The 24,733-nt window shown below is 51.4% G+C and overlaps 1 protein-coding gene across 2 annotated transcripts in view; it reads left to right on the plus strand.

The window, feature by feature from the left end:
* The first annotated feature begins 1,444 nt into the window (after positions 1–1,444).
* Positions 1,445–24,733, plus strand: part of HTRA1 (HtrA serine peptidase 1) — a 49,244-nt gene continuing 25,955 nt past the window's right edge. Inside the window, exon 1 of one of the 2 annotated variants that reach the window (XM_066239736.1) lies at positions 1,445–2,018. In XM_066239736.1, the coding sequence (XP_066095833.1) occupies positions 1,544–2,018 (475 nt within the window). In that variant the 5' untranslated portion in view covers positions 1,445–1,543. The remainder of the gene's footprint in view (positions 2,019–24,733) is intronic. The other variant, XM_066239737.1, reaches the window with a different exon arrangement.

The raw sequence follows: 24,733 nt of genomic DNA on the forward strand, positions 1-24,733 counted from the left end.
ATCTGCTGGCCGACTTTGCTAATTATCCCTCTCACCCACCCCACCTCCCCCTTTCTGAGTGCTCCCAGGTAGCCAGCACTCAGGGCTCTCTAATCAGCAGAGGCATCACGCTCCCTCCAGTATCCAGGGCTGAGTGACTTCTGGGCCAAGGGCTCCCCTCCCACAAGGATGAGGTCTGGCTGGGGACCCCAATGTCCTTTCGTGCCCCGAGTCACTGGACCTCCAGCCTTCCGGTTGTAGGTCCCAGGCCCCTGGATGCTAACATGATTCACATTTGAGAGGTGCTTTGAAGGGGGTTATAAATACTTGAACTTTACTTTTCAACTACTGTGTCTGTGTTGGGACAGTCCTGTGTCACAAGGGAATGACAGAGGAAGAATAGTGCAGGATCCTTAAGCCCCCTCGTCCCTTCCTATGCCTACCCTACTCAAAGGTCAGCACTGCCTACCCATCTGCCCCTGAGCGCTTCTGCCTGCCTGCAGGGCAGGGCTTGTGTGAGCAGCCTCCTCTGGGGCCCTTGGGCCCCAGCTTAGTCCATCTACTCCATGTGGCCAGCAGGCCACACCTGAGGGTCTGGCCAAGCTCCTGGGACCCTCCTCTGGGGTCACCCCTACCCCTCCTATGACTCGTGTCTGTTGCAAAGGATGCACCAAATACTCAAGTGGAAAAGCGAAAGCGGGCCGTTTTATTTAAAAAACAGTAATATTTAGAGACAATCATGGATGTGGTGAAAAATTCAAACAGTACAAGCCCCTCTCCCACCCAAGATTCCCCGCCCGCCTGTAACTGGGTTCCCCATCTCCTTCCGGAGCGATTCTGTGTAGGTACAAGCTCACATCCCACCCGTACCTTTTAAAAGGAATCGGACACAAATCATTCTATTCTAATCACTGCTCTTCGCTTTTTTTTCCCACTTAACCGTGGGTCTAGTCGCAGGTTTTCTGCCAGTCCCGCGGGCACCACCACCTTTGTGCAGCTGCACGGGACCCATGGTCACGGTCGTGTGCTGGGCACATGGGCCAATTCCGGAGGGGTGCTTGACCTCCTCCTCTGGAGAGCGGGACTGGGGCCAGAGGTGCCACCTCCCCCAATCTCGCTCCACAGCCAGGGCAGTCCCCATCTCAGCAAGCCGCGGGAACTTTCCGGGGGGGGGGGGGTCTGCAACCCGGGCGACGCAGGTTGCCCTTTGCAGTCTCCTTTTAGTTTGAAGGTGGCGAGTCGCGGTGAGCAACCCCGCAAAGGGCGAATGAACAAGTGGCAGCCGTAGACCAGGAAACGCAGCCCCGCCCGCACCCACGAGCCCCACCGTGCCGGGGCACGCCCGCCTTGCCCCCACCGCAGGCGGTCCCAGAGCCAGCCTCCCGCCCTCCGCCGGCCCCCTCCCGGGCGCCGTGCCCGTCCCCAAGGCCGCTCGTCACCGCCGCGAGGCCAATGGGCTGGGCTGCGCGGCCGCGCGCACTCACAGCGCTCCCTTTCCCTCCGCGCTCTCCGGCGCCGCTCTCCAGCCCTCGCCCAGCCCGCCGCCGCCGCCGTCGGAGCCGCCATGCAGCCGGCGCACGCCTCGTTCCTCCCGCAGCTGCTGCTGCTGCTGCTTGCGGCGCGCGTCTCGTCGCAGCTGCCCCGGGCCGGCCGCTCGTCTCCAGTTGCCGCCGGGTGCCCGGAGCGCTGTGAGCCCGCGCGCTGCGCCCCGCCGCCGGAACACTGCGAGGGCGGCCGCGTCCGTGATGCGTGCGGCTGCTGCGAGGTGTGCGGCGCCCCCGAGGGCGCCGAGTGCGGCCTGCAGGAGGGCCCGTGCGGCGAGGGGCTGCAGTGCGTGGTGCCCTTCGGGGTGCCCGCCTCGGCCACTGTGCGGCGGCGCGCGCAGGCCGGCCTCTGTGTGTGCGCCAGCAGCGAGCCGGTGTGCGGCAGCGACGCCAAGACTTACGCCAACCTGTGCCAGCTGCGCGCCGCCAGCCGTCGCTCCGAGAGGCTGCACCAGCCGCCGGTCATTGTCCTGCAGCGCGGCACCTGCAGTCAAGGTACCTGAGGGCGGTGCCCACCACCACCTCCCCGCCCCGCCGCGAGCCGGGATCTGGAGAGCTCCCGGGTCTCCCCATCTCCGCCCCAGCCTGCCCTCCTCGGGACCCACGGGCAAACCGAGGATCAGGGGAGCGTTGCGAGGTGTTCTGGGAGAATGGACTCTGATCTCTGGGTGGCAGCGTTCCGTGGGCTCCCCCTGAACCAAGCTTTGCGCCCAGCCCGGGGTCGGTTCCGCGCCCAGTGGGTGCCCAGTGCGCTCTGTCCTATAGTCAGGGTGACAGGGTGTCCTGCCTGAATTGCGCATTGCTGGGTGCCCAGCGGGGAACCGCACAACACCAGGGACCGGGGGACAAGACAGGAATGTGGGCATAAGGGAGGAGAGAAGTTCGGGACTGGGAAAGGTAAGTGCTTTGTGCTCAGCAAGCCTGGGGCGTTGGGACCACGAGGACTCATTTCTATTGCTTTCCATTCCACTTCTCTGCATCCCACCCCCGTCCCCCTTTACAATTAACCCTATATTCACTATATATGGACCCTGCCTATGACAACTCCATTTAACTTTTCATTTGAAAGGAGTAGTGTGGCCAGCCTGGCGCCCGTTTCCCCAGATGATCCCCGGGGCCAGGCGCGGGTTTCCTGCCGCAGCCGCTGCAGCTGCGTTGCTGCCTGCCTTGCTTCCCGTGTTTTGAGCCAATCCTACAAAAATGAAAGTGGCTCTTTTTGAATAAGTTAAACGGGGCTTTTGATCACGAAATCTGAAGAGGTCGAGGTGTGGGGCCAGTAAGGGATGAAGACGTGTCCCCCTTCGCTCACCTTACAAATCTTTTCTGTATCAGCAAGCCGGGTCCCTCCCTGGGGGTGGTGATGGGGCCAGGGGTGGGGAAACCCTCTGTCTCTCAGGGGACCTTCCAGACGGAGCTTCTCCTCTCCAGGCAGGAGACCATATGGAAAAACAATGTGCGGTTCAGCTGCGGCCAGGCCAGCCTTGTCGGGATGGGACGGCTGGGTTTGGCAGTGGCCCCGGGTGCAGCCACAGTCTGCCTCCTCACTGCCCGCGCTGCATGCAGAGGTGGGGGGCAGCGGAGGGGCTGGTCTGGATTCTCTTTGTAGGACTATGACTAACTGGGACCTCGCACCATTTGGCTTGCACTGAGCGGAAGGTGCCAGAGCGTGTGAGAGAACTTGGAGAGCATGTAGTCAGCCAACACGGGAGCAGGGAGCCTGTACCCACCCTCAGGAAATGGCCTAGATGGAGGGTGGAGGAGAGCTGCCCCGGAGAGGAGGCACCTGCGGAGGCTGGGGATGGGCATGGAAATGCACCCCAGTTGGTGCCCGCGCTGTGCCCCAGTCCTTGTGCCAGAGGTACCACACGTGGGACCTCGCTTGATCTTCACAGCCTCACAAGGAGGGAGCCCAGAGGAACTGAGGTTGAATTACTTGCCCCAGGCCACTCAGCCAGCATTTGAACCCAAACAGTCTTCCTCAGAGCCAGCCTGGGGCTCAACCTCAGGCCTGTGGCGCAGAGGAAAGGTGGGATAAAGGAAGTTTCCAGAGGACTGGGAAGTGCATCCTGGCTGGAGCGGGGAATAGCCCAAGCAAAGCCTTGATTGGGGGAGGGGTTGACTGGTGCCTCTGGGGACATCCAGGGAGGGCAGTGGGAATGAAGTGTTCCTGCTTGTAGTCTGGCCGCACGGGGTCCTGAGTGACAGCCACCACGGGAGCAACTGGGTTGTTGCTGGTGCGGCGGAGCCCCTTAGCCACTTTGGAGTTGGCAGGTGTTAACAGTCACCGTGTAGAGGCCGACACGCGGGCAGCAGGCTCCCGGGAGAGCAGACGAGTGGACAGGCACAGAAGGACGCCTTTGGTGGCCTTGAAAAGAGGGAGAGACAGGGTCCAGCACTGTTCTCGTCCTTCCCTCTTCCTTCCTACAGATACTGCGGAGCTCTGCTGTGGGTCTGGCGCTCTTTGTGTGTTTGCCTGCCTGCCTGCCTGCCTGGCCCGGGGAGGCACCTGTCGGTCTGGGGACGGGTGGCAAGAGAATGAATGAATGAATGAATGGACGAGAGACAGCCATCCAGTCTTTAATTGAAGGCTTTGCTTTTTCTACCTCCCTCCACCCCCATCTAACACTCTGCCCTTGCCCTTCTCCGGAGGTGCCCCTGAGGACAGGAACCCGGGAGCCAAGACTTCATTCAGTTGCAGCCCTAGCCACAAGCAGGTCACTTGATGTCATTGTTAAATGAGGTGACTTGGCCGCCTGCTCTGGCTGAGAAGGGTTGGCAGGCGTGCATGGTTAGCAGCAGGGGTGGACACGGGAGGCCTTTTGGAGGAGTTGCCTTTGGCCTAGAGGCTGGAGTCGGAGGAGCCATGCGAGGATGTGAGGGAGGAGTCTCAGGGACAGGAGCGGCCCACGGTTGCCAAGATCCTAAGGAGGGTTCATGTGGAGCAGACAGTAAGGACAAGGGAGGAGGGAAGTGCCATCGGATGCGAGGTCTCTGGGTTGGTGAGCCGCACTTTGGAGGCATGGTGGGTCTTTGGATGGTGAGATGTGCTGCCCTTCGACAAAAAGCATGTGGATCCGTAAGCTCTTTAACAGAGACTTCAGGGGACGTCCTCTAATCACGGCTCTGGAGTGGAAGGCACACCATCTCATTCAGAAGTCCATGCTGCTGTCAGGGTTCAGATGGGAAAGTGTCCAATTATACCGAGAACAAAGGTCTGTCAGCTTCCGTTAGCAGTTTGGATCAGTTTAAAGTAAAAGCTCTCTACAGGTCAGGAGCTGGCAAAAAAGAAAGGAATTGTAATTCATAATAGTATAATAATAACAAAGGCTAACATACATGTTCAGTGCCTGCTCCTTGCCAGGCCTCTCTAAGCCCGTTTGGTGCTCCTTGCCATCCTGTGAGGGGTACAGTAGTCCTCCCCCCCATCCCAGCTGGGAGGCAGAGGCCCGGGCAGCGCCTTAGGCAGGACTTGAACCCCTGCATGTGGTCCAGAGCCCGTTCCCAGTCACCATGCTGTGCTGTCAGCAGAGAAACCAGGATTCCAAGCCAACCTCAGCTGAGCCACAGCCAACAACTGGAATAAACAGTGCTCCAGATGGCCATGACCTTGAGATGAAGCTGGGGACCCATCACAGCTCTCAGGCCACAGGCACGGGACTAGGAAGACAGGGTGGCCCCCGGTCGCCATCAGTGTAGTTCTTGGCAGAGGAAAAGCAGAAGAATGAGAGGCTGTAATATAGAGCCCCGGGCCCTATATTGTCAGGGGAGAGAATTTGCAGACGTTGCAAAAGACCAGCCCGATGTATGTACAATGTTGCAGAACTCTGCTGGGAAAAAAAAAAAAAATGGATGCAAAGCCAGGAAAGAGGCCTGAAAAAGACTCCCAGACATCAGAAGCCACATCTATGTGTCCTCTTAGTACACAGTCCAGGAAAGCCCACCCCGACCCCAGGCAGAAACCCAGATGAACCCTGGGGTCTGCAAGCCCAGGGCCTCCCTGTCCCGGTCTCCCCCACCCTGGTCCCGATGAGGAAAGGCCTCTGGCAGTGGAGGCTGGCCATGCATTCCAGAGGAAGAGCCGCTGGCTGTTCATGTCTTTTGAACAGTGTCTAAGGCATTGCTCACATTGATTGGTTATCTTTAATTCTCTGTTGGTTTTGTTAAAGAGTTAAAATGGAAAGGTTTTATAGCATTAGTGAGTCAACAGCAAAAGCCAGCCGTTTGAGTAACTTCATTCCACCCAGAGAGCTGTAAATAGGTGGCGTTAGACCCGAAAACAACTGCCTTTAGTAAGCAATTATGGTGGGGACCATGAGCTAACTGTGGTCGGACGCCCGAAGCCTCAGGTCGGGGGGCTGGACTCAGTCCGTTTGGAGTTGTGTGATCCTGGACACAGTTCCATGCCTTGGATTGAGCAATCAGCCTTTCCATGAGCTTATATTTGAAGTGAATAAATAGCTCTGGTCAGGCTTAATTTGAAGAAGAAATCAAGCTTGGCAGGGGTGGAAGGTTCCTTGGAAGGCCAGCTGGGGTGGAGGGCTGGCAGCTGGCTCTGGCCCTCCCTAGGCTGTTACCTGACCAGGTGGCCGGTGCCCGACCTCTCAACGGCCTCAGCAGTGAGGGAGCTGGATCAGATGATCTCTGAGGTCCCTTCTAGTTGGACTGGTCTGTGATGTGTGTAAGAAAACCAGTCTCTGAAGAATTGTGGTCACTTCATGCCTGATTAAAATAAGCTGAGCAGGCTTCTTTAATATTTTTTTAAAAAAATTATTGATGTTTAAAGCCAAGGTTGTCACTGAATGCCTGTGGCTTGTCTTGAGCCTGCTTGCCTTGCACTTTGTTCAGCTTTGTGCCGGCTGCTGAGTGTCCCTGGATGACCACAGTGGTGACATGCTCACCCCAAGAGGGGAGCTCCAGCGAGCCTGGTGCCCCTTGCTGCTTCCCAGGGGCCCTGAGGCTGGGCTGTGGGGTCTGTGGGGTGGAATCCCTCCTGAACCACGACACGTGTCCTTCCCTACCTTTCCTGCCATTGAAGAGACAGAGAGAGAGAAACAAAAAGAAAGATGACATAGATAGATAGATAGATAGATAGATAGAAAGAATATCAAAGAGAAACTGAGACATGTAGCTATTCTGATTGCTTTTCCAAAAGGTGCCCTGAAGTGGCAGGAAAATTGGTGTTGCTGGCTGATGTGTGTCTGAATTTGGTGTTGCTGGCTGGCTGATGTGCGTGCTCTGGTCAGGCTTAATTTGAAGAAGAAATCAAGCTTGGCAGGGGTGGAAGGTTCCTTGGAAGGCCAGCTGGGGTGGAGGGCTGGGGTGGAACACCAGCCAGCACAACACGCGGCAGGACAGAGATGCGTGATAGTGGAGAGGCACGTCTGTTCCTGCTGGAAGGGCTCAGAGTTCAGCTCTGGGGATCAGTGACGTGAGCTCCGTTTCTAAGCTCATTTAGAGCATTTTATCAAACACCTGCTGCATCCTCAGGATTGTCCAGATTTGGGGAGTCAGAGGTGAGTAAGGCTCAGTGGCCCATGATCCTCGAGTTCGTAGTAGGTCATGTAACACCTGGCGTACGGACTGGACTTCTGGAGTCAGATCCCCACTTTCTAACGGTGGAACTTCAGCTCTCTGAGACACAGTTTCCTCATCAGTAAAATGATAAAAATAGTAGCCCGTCTAAACACACCTCGTCAGGTCGTTGGAGGAAAGAAGCGCCTAATGATATGAGCTAAGAACTGTGCCAGGGGCTCGGCTGGGGCTCCATCAGTGTAGCTATAAGAACAATAATTATCATCCTTGTCATTGAGACATCTGACCAGGAGGCAGCACAGTGCAGGAAGTGCTGTGACGATCTTGTCTCCTCGGGGACCAGGCGGGTGGGTGGGTGTGACATGGGTGTCCTGGAGCCTGACTTGGAATTTGTCAATAACTAAGTTAGGAAAGGGGGTCTGGGCAGAGGGACCCAGACACTGCCTTGCCTGTCACCTTTGGGAACCCCTAGCGATGGGCTGTGTCATGGGGGAAGTGTGTGACTGCTCCTGCGTGGAGACCCGAGTGTCTGGAAGGCCTGGGATTTTACAGATGTTGTCCCGTGACCGTGCCTGGCACCCGGGACGCTCAGGAGGTAGCCGTGTGTGGGAGCCCTGAGACCGGCTTGGATGATGCTTGGTTTGGTTCCCATGCTTTGGAAATTCCTCACGAGGAAAGATTGCTCATATCTGGGGTGGAAGAAAACTAGTGTGGGAGTTCGTGGATACTCCGTTAGTTTAGATGTCTAGGACAAATCGTCAAATCAGCGTATTTCATAAAAATGCGCTGCACAGCATCACGCAACAGCAGCCGGTCCCTCACCAGGAGACAGTCACGTCTCCCTGAGCATGTGATGGGCTCGGAAGGCATATTGTTGTGGCTGGAATTCCTGATAATTTTAAAATCTCAATAAGCCCTGTCTGTCTTAGTGAGTCAGAGCCTTGTGCAATATTTTAAAGCCTCAGGAAATTTATCTTTTTTTTTTTACAATTGGTTGTGCAATCACATCTTGAGACAATGGTAGGCCAGCCTGTGTGAGGAGCTGTTTTTTTTGTTTTGTTTTGGTTTTTTTCCTCAGAGTTTGGCGAAGTTTGCCGTCGAGTTCCTTCTCACTTGGTCTCGGGGCAGCTTTTGGTGGATCACTCGGCTGCTGAGTCACCACGCTGCTGAGTCACCGCGCCCCCTGTGACTCGGACAGCCCTCCCTTCAGTGCTGATATTCCAAGTGGCAGTCATCGCGCGGTGGGAATAGGTCAGGGGTCCCAAAACTTTTTACACAGGGGGCCAGTTCACTGTCCCTCAGACCGTTCGAGGGCCGGACTATAAAAAAATCTATGAACAAATCCCGATGCACACTGCACATATCTTATTTTAAAGTAAAAAAAACCAAAATGGGAACAAATATAATATTTAAAATAAAGAACAAGTAAACTTAAATCAACAAACTGACCAGTATTTCAATGGGAACTATGGGCCTGCTTTTGGCTAATGAGATGGTCAATGTCTGGTTCCATATTTGTCGCTGCTAGCCGTAACAAGTGATATGACGTGCTTCTGGAGCCGTCATGTGTGCATCCCGCGTCACCGGAAGTAGTACTGTATATGAGCGACGCTGCGCTTTGCGGTGCCACCACATACAGTACTCCAGGAGCACAGGATGCTCCTCTCACTGACCACCAATGAAAGAGGTGCCCCTTCTGGAAGTGTGGTGGGGGCCAGATAAATGGCCTCAGGGGGCCGCATGTGGCCCGCGGGCCGTAGTTTGGGGACCCCTGGAATAGGTGGACATGGAGAGGTCTGCCCCTGGAGGTGGCCCAGGCAGATGGCATAGAGGCGGGAGGGTCGGCTCTAGCAGTCGCACCCGCCTTTCTCTGGCACAGGGTAAGCCAGCCTGGGCACAGGGGACAGTCTTCTCGGACAGAGCAGTGACCTGAAGAGCTGCCACCACTGGGTGATTGCTGCCTGGGGGGCGTGCGCTGTGCTGATAGTGTCACGGGCCTGCCTTGTTCCTTCCTCATCACCGCTCCTGGAGGGGGCGGCATGGTCCCCGTCTCCCAGCTCAGGGACCAAACAAGGCCCCAGGAAGTAAAGGAATTGTCCGAGGCCACCCAGGACGGGGAGGCAGAACCAGGACTGAACCCATGTCAGTCTCACTCTCAAACTGTGCTGGAGAATTCTTTGACCGAAGGGTTGCTTTAGCGGCATGCTGTTGAACCTCCAAATATTTGGGGGGCTTTCCAGCTACTTTTCTGTTACTGACTTCTCATCCAGTGCCATTGTGGCCTGAGGACATGCTTTGTAGGGTGTTTGCTCTTTGGAATTTGTTAGGACTTGTTTTCTGGTCTAGACCGCGGTCGCTCTTGATGAATGTGCCTTGTGAACGCAGAAGATTCTACGGTTGTTGGGTGGAGTGTTCCACTAACATCAACCAGATCTGGTGGCTTCCCAGGGCTCTCGGGTCAACTGTACCCTCGCGGATTACCCGAGTGGGCTGTCAGCTCCTGGCATGGGGGGTTGAGGTCCCCTGAGTCTGCTGTAAAGCCCGGAATGGCTGTCTCCTTTATGGCCCATGGTGTTAGCTAACCTGGGTTCCAGCCCCCTTGGGCCTTTTGGGTGAGTCACTCTCTCCCTCCAGTCTCAGTTTCCTCATCTGCAGCATGAGGATAGGGATGCTGCCCCGAAGACCTCAGAAGGACACCGAGGGTCAGATGAGTGTGACAGTGCTTTGTCAGGCAGGTGCGTTGCAGCTGTAAGTAGTTACAGATATCCAAGTGGCAATTCCAGACTCTTCCAGGACTCCTGGTAGAACCAGCACCAAGCAGTGGAGCCAGAGGATGGAAAAGCAGTATGCTTCCTGGGTACCAGGACATGGGTCCCCTCGGGACGTGTTTCTTTGTCTCATTGAGACATCGTAGCTCTTGGCCAAGGTGATGGAGTTGTCCCCAAGCACTGACCCTCCATTTCAGGGAAGCTAAAGACAGAGTTCACTACCATCACCTCCCAGGGCAGATGTTTTGGTTCAAAGCACCATACCCCAACTGTCACGCAGCACATCTGTAGCTGTACCTACATGCTCCGGACTGGGAGCCTGTGTTCTATGTTCCAAGTTTCTCAGCTGAGTTGCTATGGAACATGTAGTGCCCAAGAAATGGCCTGAGTTGAGGTTGCTCACATCCTAGCATGACATTTCTTCATCAGTTTGACATTTCTGGCTCTAAAGAGCATAGCCCAGTACGGTTCAGCCCTCATGGGTAAAAACCCAGTAGAAGTTAGATGAGAGCACAGAAGGACTAGGAGGAAGGGCAGAGGTGGAGACCTTCTAGCAAGGACCCACGTGCCTGGTACCTTTCTGTGTGGGGTTCTGTAACACTCCCGTCTATGGTCTGTCCCCTTGGGGCCCCTGCGTTGACCAGCCATACCATCCTCCATCCTCTGACAGCTGTCACTGTGCTCGCGCCGTCCACAACCCGTCTCCGGCCACATCGACTCCCTGGTTGCATGTTTCCTGGGGTCTTCTGGACAAGGACGCCCTCTTCCCTGCAGAGACACTGGTGGCTGGCCAAAGCCGCCAACTGGCTCGTCGGAAGGACTGAATCCGAGAGTGTGAAAACCTAAACGTGGATAGTCCTTGCAGATCCTGTAGCCCAAGCCTTCACTTTACAGATGGGCAAACTGAGGCGCTCAAAAGGAAGCGACCAGGGCCCACCCACCTAGCTCACCCATGAGGCTCAGAAACTGTCGGTGCTTTTACTTAGCTTCCCATTATAAAATAATGCTGAAGAACCACTGCCCCCTCCACAGCGATCTCCTTGGGTTGGAAAATGACCCGAAAGCTATCCGTAAAATGACTGATTTCTCCTCTCAAAAGTTCTAAGTACATATTAATGCCCTTGAGCCACAATCACAGGGATATTGCTGAAGGGAAATAGTCATTATAAGTAGCGTGGTGGGCACACCAGATAAGTCAGGGCTGAGGGCCTTCCATGCCTTTCGCGCTGTGGTTAGGTTTTCGTTGGGAGGAGTGGACCAAGTGTTCACTCTCTTAGCCTAACCGCTCTTTTTAAATCATTTCTTCCACCAGTCTGTTTAGACATCCTGGGGAGATGCATTGATACATTTGATGACATGCTGGCCTGTATCAGTTTTTGAAGTTACAAATAGAGCTTGATCCCATAAAAAAAATAAATAAATAAAGAGAAGAAAAAAAGCTGCGATTCCAGCGTCATTCTGGGAGCTGCGTCATTTCTGTCCTGAGCTTTATACCACCGTTTGGTCAGTCCTGCCCTCTGTGTGCCCTCCTGGGCCGTGGTTCTATTGCACACAGGACTGAAATGAACATTTTTCGTGTCCGTGGTTATTTCTGTATCTAGGCTTCTCCCCTTGGGATAGATACAGTGCAGTGACTCATGGGAGGATATGGATTTTTTTTTTTTTTTATGGCTCTTGCTGTATTTCGGCAAATTATTTCCCAGGAGTTTGTACCCATATCCGTTGCCATCGGCTATAGAATTGTCTCACCCTCTTAAGTCACCGAAAGCTAGGCCAGCCATAAAGGAAGTTCCCTCCAAAGAAATCTTTCATGATAAATGGAACGGGACTGTCTATAGCTCCATCTTCTGCTTGGTCAATAAGGTGCCCGGTCTGTTGTTAAGTTGCTGTTATTCTCAGATTGCTCATTCTTATTGCTCATTCTTCAGGGAGAATGAGCATTTTTAAATTTTGTTTTTTACCTGGGGAGGCAGTTGTGATCACAGGAGATCTAACGTGAAAGGGGTCGTGTGGCTGTCCAGGAGCTGGGACAGGCGAGGGGTGTGAGTGCCCGAGGTCCCAAGCGAGACTGTGATGGAGAATCTGAGGTCCTGGATGCCCAGCCCAGCTGTGTCCAGGGTACAGGAGGAGGCCTGACTGTTTCTGTTTGTTTTGAAAAGTGAAGAATGTGTTTATTCAAATGTTTTGTACCCGACACGCAGAACTAAAACATGAGTCACATATATAAAATCCAATTTTCTAGTAACCAAGTTTAAAAAAAAAGTAAAAGAAAAAACAAATGACAAAAGAAAAAACAAGTGACATTATTTTTTTTCTTTTCAGTTCAGTTTAATTGAGATACAATTCACATGCCCTAAAACGTACCCTTTTCCAAGTGGACAGTACAGACTTCTTATATATTCAGAGAGTTGTGCACTGTCGCATCTCTCTAATTCTAGAATATTTTCATTGCTCCAAAAATACATCCACTACCCGTCAGCAGTTACCCCATGCCTTCCCTCTGCCCGGCCCTAGGCGACCGCTCATCTGCTGTCCGTCTCGGCCGGAATCGGACAACATGTTGTCCTTTGTACCCGGCCACAATGTTTTCAAGGTTCATCGACGCTGTGGCCGTGTCAGTACTGCAGGCCACTTTATGACCGAATAACATTATGGTGTGTGCTAGAGGAAGACCAGACTTTTCCTTTTTATCCCCTAACCCCAGCCATGAAAATCACTTTGAAAGCCCGAACTGCTGAGGCGGCACCGACGTGCTCTTTGGGACGAAATTGTAGCACGTGACGCTGAGAGCCAGCATTGAAAACAGGAACAGTCTATACTGATGGGCATTGCATGCTGTCAGGAAAAGATCAGGAAATGCACTTTTCAGATTCATGAGTTCATAGGGCCTTTTGCGGAGCTGGACAGGATGTCGGAAATGGTCTAGCCTAGCCTACCCTCATCTTACCAATGAGATAACTGCGGCCTGAAGAGGGGAAGTAGTTTGTCTTGGGTCTCAGCGCCCACTTTTTATTTCTTCCTTAAGCCAGATTCTTTTCGGCTTGTCTCAGTTTTACAAGTTTCCCCCATTTCTCTCCTTGTGTCTCAAGCCTGTGCTTAGCAGCAGCAGCAGATGGACATGGGGACTTCTCTGGGAAGAGGGGCCCCCGACCCCCTTTCTGAATGGAGGGTCTGGTTTCACTGTCAGATCACATCCCTCCTCTGCTGGGCGGTGGGACGGTGACTGACAGCTGAGGAGTGTGTCGCAGGCCCCTTAAGAAACTGAACCTTCGCTTCCCAGCTCCGCTGCTGGCGCTGGAGCCTTCGGAAGCCTGCACTGCTTTGGCTGCTCCAGATACAACACCGGGAGTGGTCGCGGCAGGAAGAGAACCCAGCTGAGAAATCTGGGAAGGTCAAGACCGGAGCCAGATGCTTATCAAAAGGAAAGTTAACTGTTTTTGTGAACTGAGCAGTTAGCCGTTTCCCTGAAGATAATAATAGACACATGCCCGGGCATTCAGGAGACTTCTGAAAAAAAACAAAAAAAACAAAAAAAAAGTGTGATGTAACTGACTGGAAACTTTTCCCCCTAACACGTAAAATAGGTCAGCAAAGACTGTCAAACGCAACAATATGGACTGTTCACGAGCGTTCAGCATGCCTGGGCTAACAAGGACTTGTATTTGTTTTTGGGTTTTTTTGGCCAGTGAGACCAAGGAGTAATTATTAGTGATGGGCACCTTTAAACCCAGACACATGGTTCTGAAAAAGGCACCTCTGGCCAGCAAAGTCCAAACTGCAGAACTGGGCTGTGCCTGTAACTGATGGCGCATCTAGCGCTCTGCAGCCAGCTGGCCAGGTGCCCCCGAAAGCTTGTTGCTAATCGGGCATGGCTGTCTTAGACTTGTTTGGGTCAGTCCTTCTGCCTCCGGACTTCACCTGCCCAGTCGTTTCAGCACCATCTGCCGCAGCCTTGGCCCGGCCCCTGCAAACAGTCCCCTCCTCGCTTGTGGGTACACGGAGCTGGGGACCATCTGCAGCCAGAGGTCTGGCGGCAGGCGACCTCTTCTCACTCTGCGCGTCGGGAGACAGCACCGGAAAGCGGGTGGGGGCTGCCAGCTCTGGGAAGTGCCAGAGTGGGCGGGAATCCCAACCAGGCCCCGGGCCCCGCCTCCTCCCGCCCCGGCCCCGCCTCCTCTTTCTCCTTTATTCGCGCAGAGGAAAGAAATAGGTCAAACGCAACTCTCCTGAATTTTATTTTTCTATTTCTGTACAAAAGACAGCATAATAGTCCCATTCGATTCTGAGCCTTAAAAAAAAATACAATAGTGGCCGCTTGTGAATTCAGTTTATTTGAACAAGAAGCGGTCCCAGAGGCTTTGGCCATCGGAAGTGTGACACTGAGGCTGTGTCTTGTCTGTCTCCTCTTCCTTCTGTGTGCGGAGGGTTTATTTTAGACCCCGTCTGCTGCCCGGGCCACGGCCAGGTGATGCCCGCCTCCTTCCTGTGCGCCTTCTCTGCAGGGTCAGAGCACCCAGCTGCACAGGCTCCCCTGTGCCCAGGCCCCCAAGGGCCTGGAGGTGCAGACACATCATCGATTAGCATGGAGGTCTGTTTTTCTGGAATGTGCAAAGTCTCAGTTCTGTTTCTGTGGCCTCTGCACCCTGAGCCAGCCTCTGGGTTGACGTTGTGGCTGACAAGCTTCCTTGGAATTTAATGGAGTAGGACAGACAGAATACAGTCACTCAGACCGAAAACGGAGAAAATGAGTCTTGTGGGACACCTTTGCGGCAATCTGCTGGGTTATGTATGCTCTTTTCCCCCTCCTAGGCAATCACTCTTGCAAACAGGAGGCTGTCTCTGCTTTGCACCTCAGGCTTCATTACCCGGTACATTGATTTCTCTCCTGATGTTCAGGTTGAAAGGTGTCCACTTGTGCTGGGTGAGGAGGAAGCCGGTTCTCTGCTGTTCTGGCTCCTGCTGGGAGTGCAGCCTCCCCTCCCCCCATCAGCAGTCTGGCTTTCTCCCTCTCCCTCTCCCTCCCCCTCCCCCTCCTCCTCCCCCTCCCCCTCTCAAGGTCCTTCTCGCATTCACTGTGCTGCCTCACAAAGAGACCTTTTCTTAGTGAAAAATCATCCCCTTGCCCTCCCCCAATGGGGACCAGCACCGCAGTCTGCATGGTGTCAGGTTCTTAATTGCCTCCTGGCCCTGGCGCGACGCTCCTGCACACTCGGGACACTTGTCCTCTCGGGCCTCAGGTGCCAGTGCCCGGGCAGAGTTTCGGAGCCCAGATTCCAGTTCTGACATCAGAAGCCCTGGTGTGGCCAGCTGTGTGGTGGGGATCCATCATTCGCCTGAAGCGCAGTGTTCTGGGTGTTCCTTCCTTCTCCCTTGGTGCCATCCCAGCGGCCGGCAGTGCAAGCCCTCCCTGTCCCTGTCCCTGTCCCTGGCCTTGGCCTGCAGCATTGTCGGCTCTCCTCTCTGCATTGTCTCCCTGTTACTGTACCCCCCTGCCCCCTCAGAAGTGCAGGGACCTTTGGCTCAGGGCAGTCTGGTGCAGAGATCAGGAGATGCTGGCAGGCTGAGCTCTGCCTCCGGCCTTGCAGGCGTTGGTTTCTCGTGAAGCTGTCAGGCTGTGAGTGGAACAAGCACACGAGTGGAACAAGCATGCGAGGCCAGCCCCCCCCCCCCATGCCGGCAGGCAGTGTGCCTGGAGGGTAATTTCCTCCTGCATTACTCCCCAAATTTGGGCCTGGATTTTTCTACCCTGCAGGTAGCCTCTATGTTGTGACTTTAGCCATACTAGGGACAAGGAAATGTTCAGACGTGACCCTTGGACCGTCTACAGATGAGAAAGAGGACAGTCTCTAGCATGCCACTGGATTCGGAGCCTGGGTAGAGAGGGATACTTGGAGGAGGAGGGCCCAGAGACCAGACGTCGTATGAGGAGCTCCTGCTTGGGGTGTTGGTGCTGCGGGAGGGTGGCTGAGGACGGACGAGGGGCGTGTCCCAGGCCCTCAAACAACGGGACCATTCCCAAAGACTCTTTCAGGTTTTCCTGACATGCGCCGGGGTCTGCTGTGGTTACTTCTTTACTTACAGCTGCTGGGCCAGTGGGAGCCTGGCTGGCTGTGTGTCAGCTGGTGGCCGGGGAGAGTGTCCCAGGGCTTTGTGGGACCTGGAGTCCGGAGCAGCGGGGGGTCCACACTGGTGTCTCAGGGGTAAGCACTTTCTGGGTTGTTCGTGGTCAGGAGAGGGGTGGTGTCCTACCTTTGAGTGAAAATGGGAAGATACTTTCTCTGGGCCTGCATTTCCAACCTCTGTGCAATGCATTTTGTGCCTGTGCCTTTGAAAGAACTTTACTTCTCATGTCACTTGTGCCCAGGCCATGCAGCAGAAGGAAGAGAAAGGCTGGACTGGTAGCATTAGGAAGACTAAGGAAAGTGTGGGCTGGCGAGCTGTACCCAGCGGACTTGTCACAGTCCCTCGGCAAGCAGACCCTGGCCGACAGCAGCTGTCTTTGTGGCTGGGTGTCTTCATGTTTCTTTTCCCCGAATCCTGCCAGTTATTAGAACTGGGTTACAGTGTGATTTACTGTATAATTTGTAAAGTACCAATACCTTTGCTAGCTTCGGAAGTGGAAGAAATGAGGTGAAAAGTCTCAGGTGACTTCTTCCCTTTCTTTGTGAGTGTGAGCAGGGACCGTGGAAGCCACCTGGTTGAGTCTCCTTATTTTAAAGTCGAGGGATCCTAGCACATGGGGCTTGCCACCCGTGAGAGCTGTGCCCTGCGGCACAGCAGGTGGATGCCTGCCTCCCTGCACGCGGGCGCCCTGTCAGCCCAGCAGGCTGCCCATGGGCTCTGGGGTGCAGACAGATTCCAGTAGCACCTCCAGCAGCTCTTGACCAAGTGTGATGCGTCTCAGTACCTCGCCTGCACTTCGGGTTTTAGAGCAAATGATTTGGGAGCGTGGGCAGGGCTGGCGTCGTGGGTGTGCAACCTGTGTGCGGTCCCGCTGTGCCCTACGCATGGTTCTCTGCAGTGACTATCTTGGGATTCTTAATAATTTTGGAACAAGGGGCCCCTTACATTTTTTTTTGTTTTGCTCTGGGCTCTGCAAATTATCTAGCCGGTCCTGAATGTAGGACAGTGCATTAAAATGCCACTGATTTGATCAATCTGCTCTTGAAGCTGATTTGAATTTTGGGAACACGCTGTTCCCTCTGAATAAAGGAGGATTCATTTCTTTTCCCTCGAATACCCCGCGTTCTGTTTTCCAAATTAGCTCTAACTTATCAAGTCCGGTGAGAAATTGGATGGCGCGATTGTTCTCGCGGGAAGCGAAGGTTTGGGGCTGTTAATCCCGAGTCCTGCCCCTGGGTTCTCAGGCCTGGAAGGGGAAGCTGTCCCCACAGTTGGCAGAGAGCGGGGCAGTGGGGGAGGGGAGGGCTGGGACCTGGAAGGGAGGCCGCAGTGCAGAGCAAGAGAGCTCCAGCCGGGCTGCCAGACAGATGGGTTGGCCTCCTGCCTCTGCCACTCACCAGCTCCAAGGCTTTTTTTTTTTAATTTTTTTTTTAATATTTTATTTATTAATTTTTAGAGAGAGAGGAGAGAGAGAGAGAGAAGGGGAGGGAGGAGCAGGAAGCATCAACTCCCATATGTGCCTTGACCGGGCAAGCCCAAGGTTTCGAACCGGCAACCTCAGTGTTCCAGGTCGACGCTTTATCCCACTGTGCCACCACAGGTCAGGCAGCTCCAAGGCTTTGAGCAATGTGCCTTTTCTGTTCCTCTGTTTTTCTGTCTTTCTGTAGACCATGGATAGAATCTACCCTGCAAGCTTGCAGGCTTGCAGGAATAATTAGAGATAACATTTATTGAGTGCCTAGCATTGTGCCTGACACGTAGCAGATGCTCAGCAAGTGAGTATATTCTTCTCGGTGGTGTTATTCTAGGCAGGAAGGAGGTAGGCGTGCGAATGCAAGGTTGGGTAGAGCGGAGTATTTCCAGAGCCCTGGGGAGAGGCTTGCCAGACTGGAGAGTGTGAACCCAATCCTGGGAGACAGAGGTGGGGAATCTGAGCCACGTGGGTCCCTGGGCTAAAAGAAATACCTAACTGTTCCATTTATTATCAGGCAATTAGATCCCAACAGCTTCATAAGTATTTGTGTCCTTACCACATAACTCATAGTAGTCATTTGGGAAAAAAAAATTTGTTTAAGATATTTAAATTTCATTATTTAATAACCACAATTACTGGTATTTATGAAAGGGACGTGTGCACCTGTTGGATGCCGTGCAGCCTCTAAGATCTTGGGACGCTGTTGGACACTGCCACTACCATTCCCACGTCCACTGATTCCAACAGTACTTGATCACAGTGACCACCAGAAATCCAAGTTCGGAAAGATACAGAATCATCAAAAGGGCTTGAATGAGAGCTGATTTCGAAACTGAATGAACTCTCTAGAGATGGTTCTGAAGGTGTCCAATAAGTACCACTGTATTTCCCCGGGAAATTGGAAATGTCCTGTATGTCAGCCTGCTGTGGGACCCAGGGGGGCCTTGGTGCAGAGTTTGGGAACCAAGGCATTAGGACCAGGAGAGGGTGCGTCTTTCTTCTTTCTGCCTCACATCTGATCCTTACCTGACATGTTTGCCTTAAAGATGAAAGAAACACACATATTGATGTATTTAAAGCACACATATCCAAGTTTATGCTCAGTCCTTGCTTCAAATCCCCTCGTTGTGACTCTTATTTTCACGGCAACAGATTTTCTTGAACGTGGTCATGTATGTCAGGTGTTTAACTTAGTGCATGGCTCTATTCAGTAAACACTTAATAATGGAAGTGTCTGTGATACTGATTATGGAAACTCATCAACATTGTGTATGTGTGTGTGTGTGTGTGTGTGTCCCCGTTTCCTCCTATAAGGAAATTGTTGGAAGTCATTAAGAAGTATTATCTGATGGGTTCCAAGGAAGGAACATTTGTGGAGTTGTGTGCTGGACGAGAAGTTTATAAAGAGGAAAAGTGAATCATTTATTATCTTTGGATGGAATCCTGCCAGTTTAACAACTCAGAAAATTATAGGAAATGTTGGCTACTCTGAACGGGTCATTTGTTGTGTTTAAAACCAGTAATGATAAATATTTATTAGGTAAACAGAAAGCTCTGTCTTTAAGGTGCTGTGACTCATTATTCTACCAATGCTATTCAGACTTTTTTTCTGTTTAAAATAAAACCACGTAGCATGCCATTCAGTTATCTCTTTCTGGGAATTGTTTTGGATATCCTAGCTTCTGTGCTGTCCCCATATGTTTTAGGAACAGTTTATCCATTTCCATACAAACTCTTGCTGGGATTCTCATTGGGAGTGTGTTGACTCTGTAGATCAACTTTGAGAGAATCGATAGCTTAACGAGAGGGAGACTTCTGACCCATGAGTATGGTATCTATCTCCATTTATTTTAGGCTTTCTGTAATTTATTTCTGTACTTTAACTTTCAGTGTACAGGTCTTGCACATATTTAGATAAACATTTCCCTAAGTATTTAATATTTTTGATGCTGTTATAAAATTAGTATTTTTAAAATTTCAGTTTTTGGTTTTTTTATTGCTAATCCATAGAGATATAATTGTATGTATTGACCTGTTTTTCTGTGCTGTTGATTAACTCATTCATGCTAGTTAGTTCATTTATAGATTCCTAAGCTTTTTTCTGTATGGACCCTTATGCTATCTGCAAGCACAGACAGTTTTATATTCTCCCTTCCAATCTCTGTGCTTCTCATTTCTTTCTTCTAGCCTAATTATTTTGTCTAGGATTTGTACAATGTGAACAGAAGTGGTAAGAGTGGATGTGCTTGCCTTGTTTCTATTTTTTAGAGGGAAAGTATTCAGTTTTTCACCAGTAAGTATGATGTTAGTTTTGGGTTTTTTAGTGGTCCTTTTTATCAGGTGAAGAAAATTCTCTTTTATTTCTAGTTTACTGATTTTTTTAAAAATCATGAATGGGTGTTCAGTTTTGTCAGATCTTATTTTTGTATCAATTGAGATGATCATTTGGATTTTTTTTAGTAGAGGATGGGGCAAATGTAGGTTTATGGTTATTTGTATGGAAAATAATACAAGAATTAATAAATAATAAGAATGAACTGTTCATGTACTTGCAATTGTAAACCTACTTTTGCCACACCCTGTGTGTTAATATTGTGAATTACATTGTTTGGTTTTCAAATGTTAAACCAACCTTATTTGTCCTTTCTTGGGATAAACCCAACTTGGTCATGATATATTATTATTTTCTATTATATTGCTTAATTCTGTTTGCTAAAAAAATTTTCAGGATGTTTGGTCTATGTTTATGCTGGGTATGAGTCTATAATTTTCTTTTGTCTGGTTTTTATATTAAGGTAATACAGAAGTGGTAAACACTTCCTATAAGTTGGACAGTGTTTCCTCTCTTCTAGTTTTGGAAAAAGTTTATGAAGTGTTAGCACTTTTTTTTCTTAAATATTTGGAAGAATTCACCAATGAAGCCATATGGGCCTGAAATTTTCTTTGTGGGAAGTTTTTAAACTACAAATATGATTTCTCTGATAGACACAGGATTATTCAGGATATCTGTATCTTCTTTAGCAAGCTTTGGTAAATTATGTTTAAAGAAATCTGTAAGCTTTAGAATTTACATGGATAAATTTGTTCATTACAGCCTGACCTGTGGTGGTGCAGTAGATAAAGCGTCAACCTGAAAATGCTGAGGTCGCTGGTTCAAAACTCTGGGCTTGCCTGGTCAAGGCACATATGGGAGTTGATGCTTCCTGCTCCTCTCCTCTTCTCTCTCTCTCTCTCCCCCCTCTCTATAATGAATAAATAAAATCTTTAAAAAAAATTTGTTCATTACATTACCTCATCAAACTTTCAGTGTCTGTCGGATCTATAGTGAAGCTCCTTCTTTGAATCCCAATATCGGTCATTTCTTTCTTTTGTCTGTTTTCATTAGTCAGGAATGTAGAAAACACCTTACTTTCAGTTTTCTAAATTCTGATTTGTCAGCTTTCTGTAAATGGCAGACCATTACTGAACACTCGCCAATTCCAGCTTTCTGCGCAGTCACGGAACTGTTAGAAGGGCCAGGCCTTGATCCTGCTTGCGGCTTCTTATCCTCATAGCTCTGCCTCAGTAAACACGACCCTCACTTCATAGAGGGAGTTCTATTTGTCTACTTCTGGTTCAGGTTGGTTGCTCCCTGGGAGTTAGAGAGTGCCGCTGGGCTTCAGTTTGAACTATTCCGCTGCCCAGTCCCCCGTCTTCCTCTGCATTGGCTGTGGGGTACTCTTAGAAGCTGAGGAACAGAGGTACATGTTAAACCAGGAAAACTGGCCTACCATACAGCTTCCCCTTGGTCTCTGCTTGTCACTGGTGTCCTGATGGCCCTGTTAGGAGGAGCCTGCAGGACCTGCATGAATTTGCCCAGGTGGGTAGAGTTCCCTGGTCACCTTTACCTCTCCCCTCCCTTCTCGGCTGGACCAGTGAGGTATGTGGTGCTCACACCTGTCCAGAGCTGCCTACTGAGAAGCACCTTGACCCATTCTTTTTTAATTTTATTTTTAAACTGTATGACATGACTTGGCCAAGCTCTTCATATGCCGTAGTTCGGAAAGTCAGCATTCAGAACGCATCAAGGATGGTGTTCTTATCATCACACTTTAGGTGGATGACTTAGTTGACATGCCTGAGGTCACACAACAGGAAAATACTGTGTTTCGAGACCAGAGCTTGTGCGCTTACCCATTCTCTCCAGGCTGAGGGCCTGGACATCCCAGCAGCCCTGCACCCATCTGCATCCCTCAGAGAGCGGATTGTGGCAGAGCCAGCCTGGGACCATGTCTGGGACTTCTCAGCGTCGGCTGACCCCGCTGGGAGGAAGATGGGTGACCAGCAGTAGAGGTCAGAGCAGTGGGGTCAGCCGGGGTTGCTGAAGACCAGGAGGCAGCAGCAGCTTCCTCTGGTTTGATGGACAACCTCACAAGTCCTGGAGCAGGACCCTCATACTGAGCCTGGCTGCTCTTAGAGACACGACTCCTCCTCGTTCTGAAACTGCATTTGGAGAAGCCGAGCACTTCCTCTTTGGTTTGATAGTTTGCCCATCTGTGGACAATTAGTTGATGTTCCTGATGTTCAATTGCTTCTGCTCTGTGTAATTTTCCCGCTGACACTGGTCCACCCGGTGATGGTAATGAAGGCCACTGGTTGTTTTTTCATCTCCGTTGCACAATTGAGGCTTGTCAGTTGGGCTGTTCAGTGTGGTCTGTGCCCCCATTGTTGCTCCTTTCTGTTTATTCATCTGCAGAGTTTGGAGAGTCCTATGCCCAGTCTCAGGTCCCACAAGCTCTGCTCTCGCTGGATAGCCTGCTGGGGTAAGAGGGAGAGGTAGGGGTTAGATCATAGAATGTTGGAGCTGGAGTAGACTGCACAGCTCATCCTGGAGGCCGTGGGCCCCATTGTACAGATGGGGAAATGGAGGCCACTGGCAGACAGAGGATGGAACCTGGGCCTCCTAGTGTCCAGGCCAGGGTCTTCCCTGTTCTCCCATGTGGCTATCCCAGGGTGAACAGACCCTGGGGCCACTTTCTCTAGTTTGTGCGGGACAGCAGCTAGTTCTCCTTGGAGCTGGAAAAACCCATGTTTATTTTCACTCTTGGCGTGGGCAAATTCTCCCATGCATATTTGGAAGTCAGACAGAGGAAGTGAGTTAATGATCCTCAGTGGTAATGCGCTGCTCATTGTCCTTCTCAGGAGGGTCTCAGATCTGCACTTCCCTGGGGGTTAGGGTCTGGTTGGAGCTAAACCAGTGCTGGCCTTTCCCAGGAAGCAGGGCTGAGGAAGCCCAGAGGTCTGTTTACAGCTGTGTCGGGTGATGCTCCCCAGGTTCCGTGTTGGGAAGGAATGTTTTTCTCCTTTTGTTTCTCCCATTGGAGAACTCGGGGAGATGCTCCAGTTAACCCACAACTACCTGCAAACCGGGGGGGGGGGGGGGAGGGTAGCAGATACATATAGGGCCGGTATTAAGTTTAAAAAATCATGGATTTGGTCAGGTTTTCCCATTATTTAAACTCTCCATTAAGAAAATTTGTTTCTGTGGAGAAGTCATTTAAAGTCTGTGAGCCTTGGTTTCCCTAACTATAATCTGAGAACAATGTCTGATTTTCCAATTCCATGGGAAGAAGGGAAAAATAAAAATAAGGTAGCACATTGTTGGGCAGATAAAATATATTATGCTCAATTTGTTAAAGATGACGCTGCCCACGAGGAGGCCGTCGCCCAGGTGATATTAATGTGTGTTGGGGTGGGCTAAAGGCAGGCAGAATCCTTGTAGCCTGGGGCTTGGTTTGGGGATTAAATCTTTCCCACCCTTTTTGATGTGGGGCGGTACAATCCAATCATGCTTCAGAGAAGTGACTTTGTATTAGAGACTTCCCTATTTTGTATATTGGATTAAAGGTTTGGATTTCTACACTATAAAATAGGGGCAGAACAGGAGCTTGCTCTCTTGGTTCCTGAGATTATCATTAGAGGAGAGAGCAGAGAGAAGAGAGCAGAAAGAGGCCACGTGGCCAGGAGAAGCAGCCAAGATGGCAGAGTGCTGAGTGAGAAGCCAGTTTGTGCAGTTTGCGCAGGGAGAAGGAAGGAGATGGGGAACAGAGGTGAATAAGTCTGGTGAGCTAGAAACCTTTGATTCTAGGAAACTCGGATAAGTCAGTAGCTTTGTGAGCACTGAATGTGAGTGGGTTTTGGAGCCCAGTGTGTATTTTTTACTTGCCCGCCAGGTGCAAGCTAGAATTAAAGATGACAGCCCATCAGTTCTTGGCTCCGTTGTTTCTTTACCGACTGTCCGAATCCAATGCAAACCTGCATGGGCCGGGCGGCTGTGATGGTGGCCCTGGCTGTGGCTTCTGGCTTTACACACATGAAAGGGTTTTGAAACAAAAATAATTAAATGATGCTACCTTGGATCTGTTGAATTAGTTTATCTTGCCTAGAAGTTGCAGATGTTTTTAGCACCTTAGAGAATCACTCGGTGCAAACGGCAGATCCCAACCGTGAAACAAAGGAGCTCAGAGCCCAGGGGCCTGGGCAGAGAGGGGCCCTTTGTTCATTGAGGCCTCTCATGCCAAGACGAAGCTCAGGAGAAGCAGGCTGGTCCCTGAGAGGTTGCTGTGCCCACTGGCATTTAGTTGGGTTACTGAGGTCCCTGGTGGGGACACAGCCATGGCAGGGACCGAGGAGACCGTCTCTACAGATGCTGTGGTGCCCATGGGCAAGCCTGTGGATATGCAGCTCGGGGAGCCATGAGCATGTGCAAGTGCCACAGCTGTCACCTACGGCCCAGCCTGGGGAAGGACTGGCCCCCTCGCAGGGAGGGAGATGTGTGTGTCTATGAGTGTAGGTGTGGGAGTGTGTTTGTGAGTGTGTATGAGTGTGAATGTGTGTGAGTGTAACAGTGCATGTATGTATGTGTGTGTGTGCATGCTCATGAGTGTGAGTGCATTTGTGTGAGAGTCTTGTGTGTGTGATCACAGATGTGTGAGTGTGTGAGTGGGTGTGGGCTGTGCTTGTGTGACTGTGTGTGTGCGTGTTGGGGGCGCCCAGGCCCCTTGGTAAGCGAGGGGCAATCTTACAGGCCAGTAGTGTGCTTGACACCTTCAGGCTCCTGTTATGAATCCTGCTGAGTGTGAACGGTGAGGGGAGAAACCAGGTCTTAGTCTGTGGGGCTCTTTTCCTTTTGTCTGCAATCCATCATGAATCAATACTTTTGTACAATGTGCTAGAAATGAATTAACTACCATAATACCATCAAAGAGACAAAAATACAAGTCCTAGTTTGAAGTTTTCAGATGCAACAATCATAGCATTCCTTTGCGAGACTG

This window comes from Saccopteryx bilineata, chromosome 7 (genome assembly GCF_036850765.1).
Source record: "Saccopteryx bilineata isolate mSacBil1 chromosome 7, mSacBil1_pri_phased_curated, whole genome shotgun sequence".
NCBI classification, from domain to species: Eukaryota; Metazoa; Chordata; class Mammalia; order Chiroptera; family Emballonuridae; genus Saccopteryx; species Saccopteryx bilineata.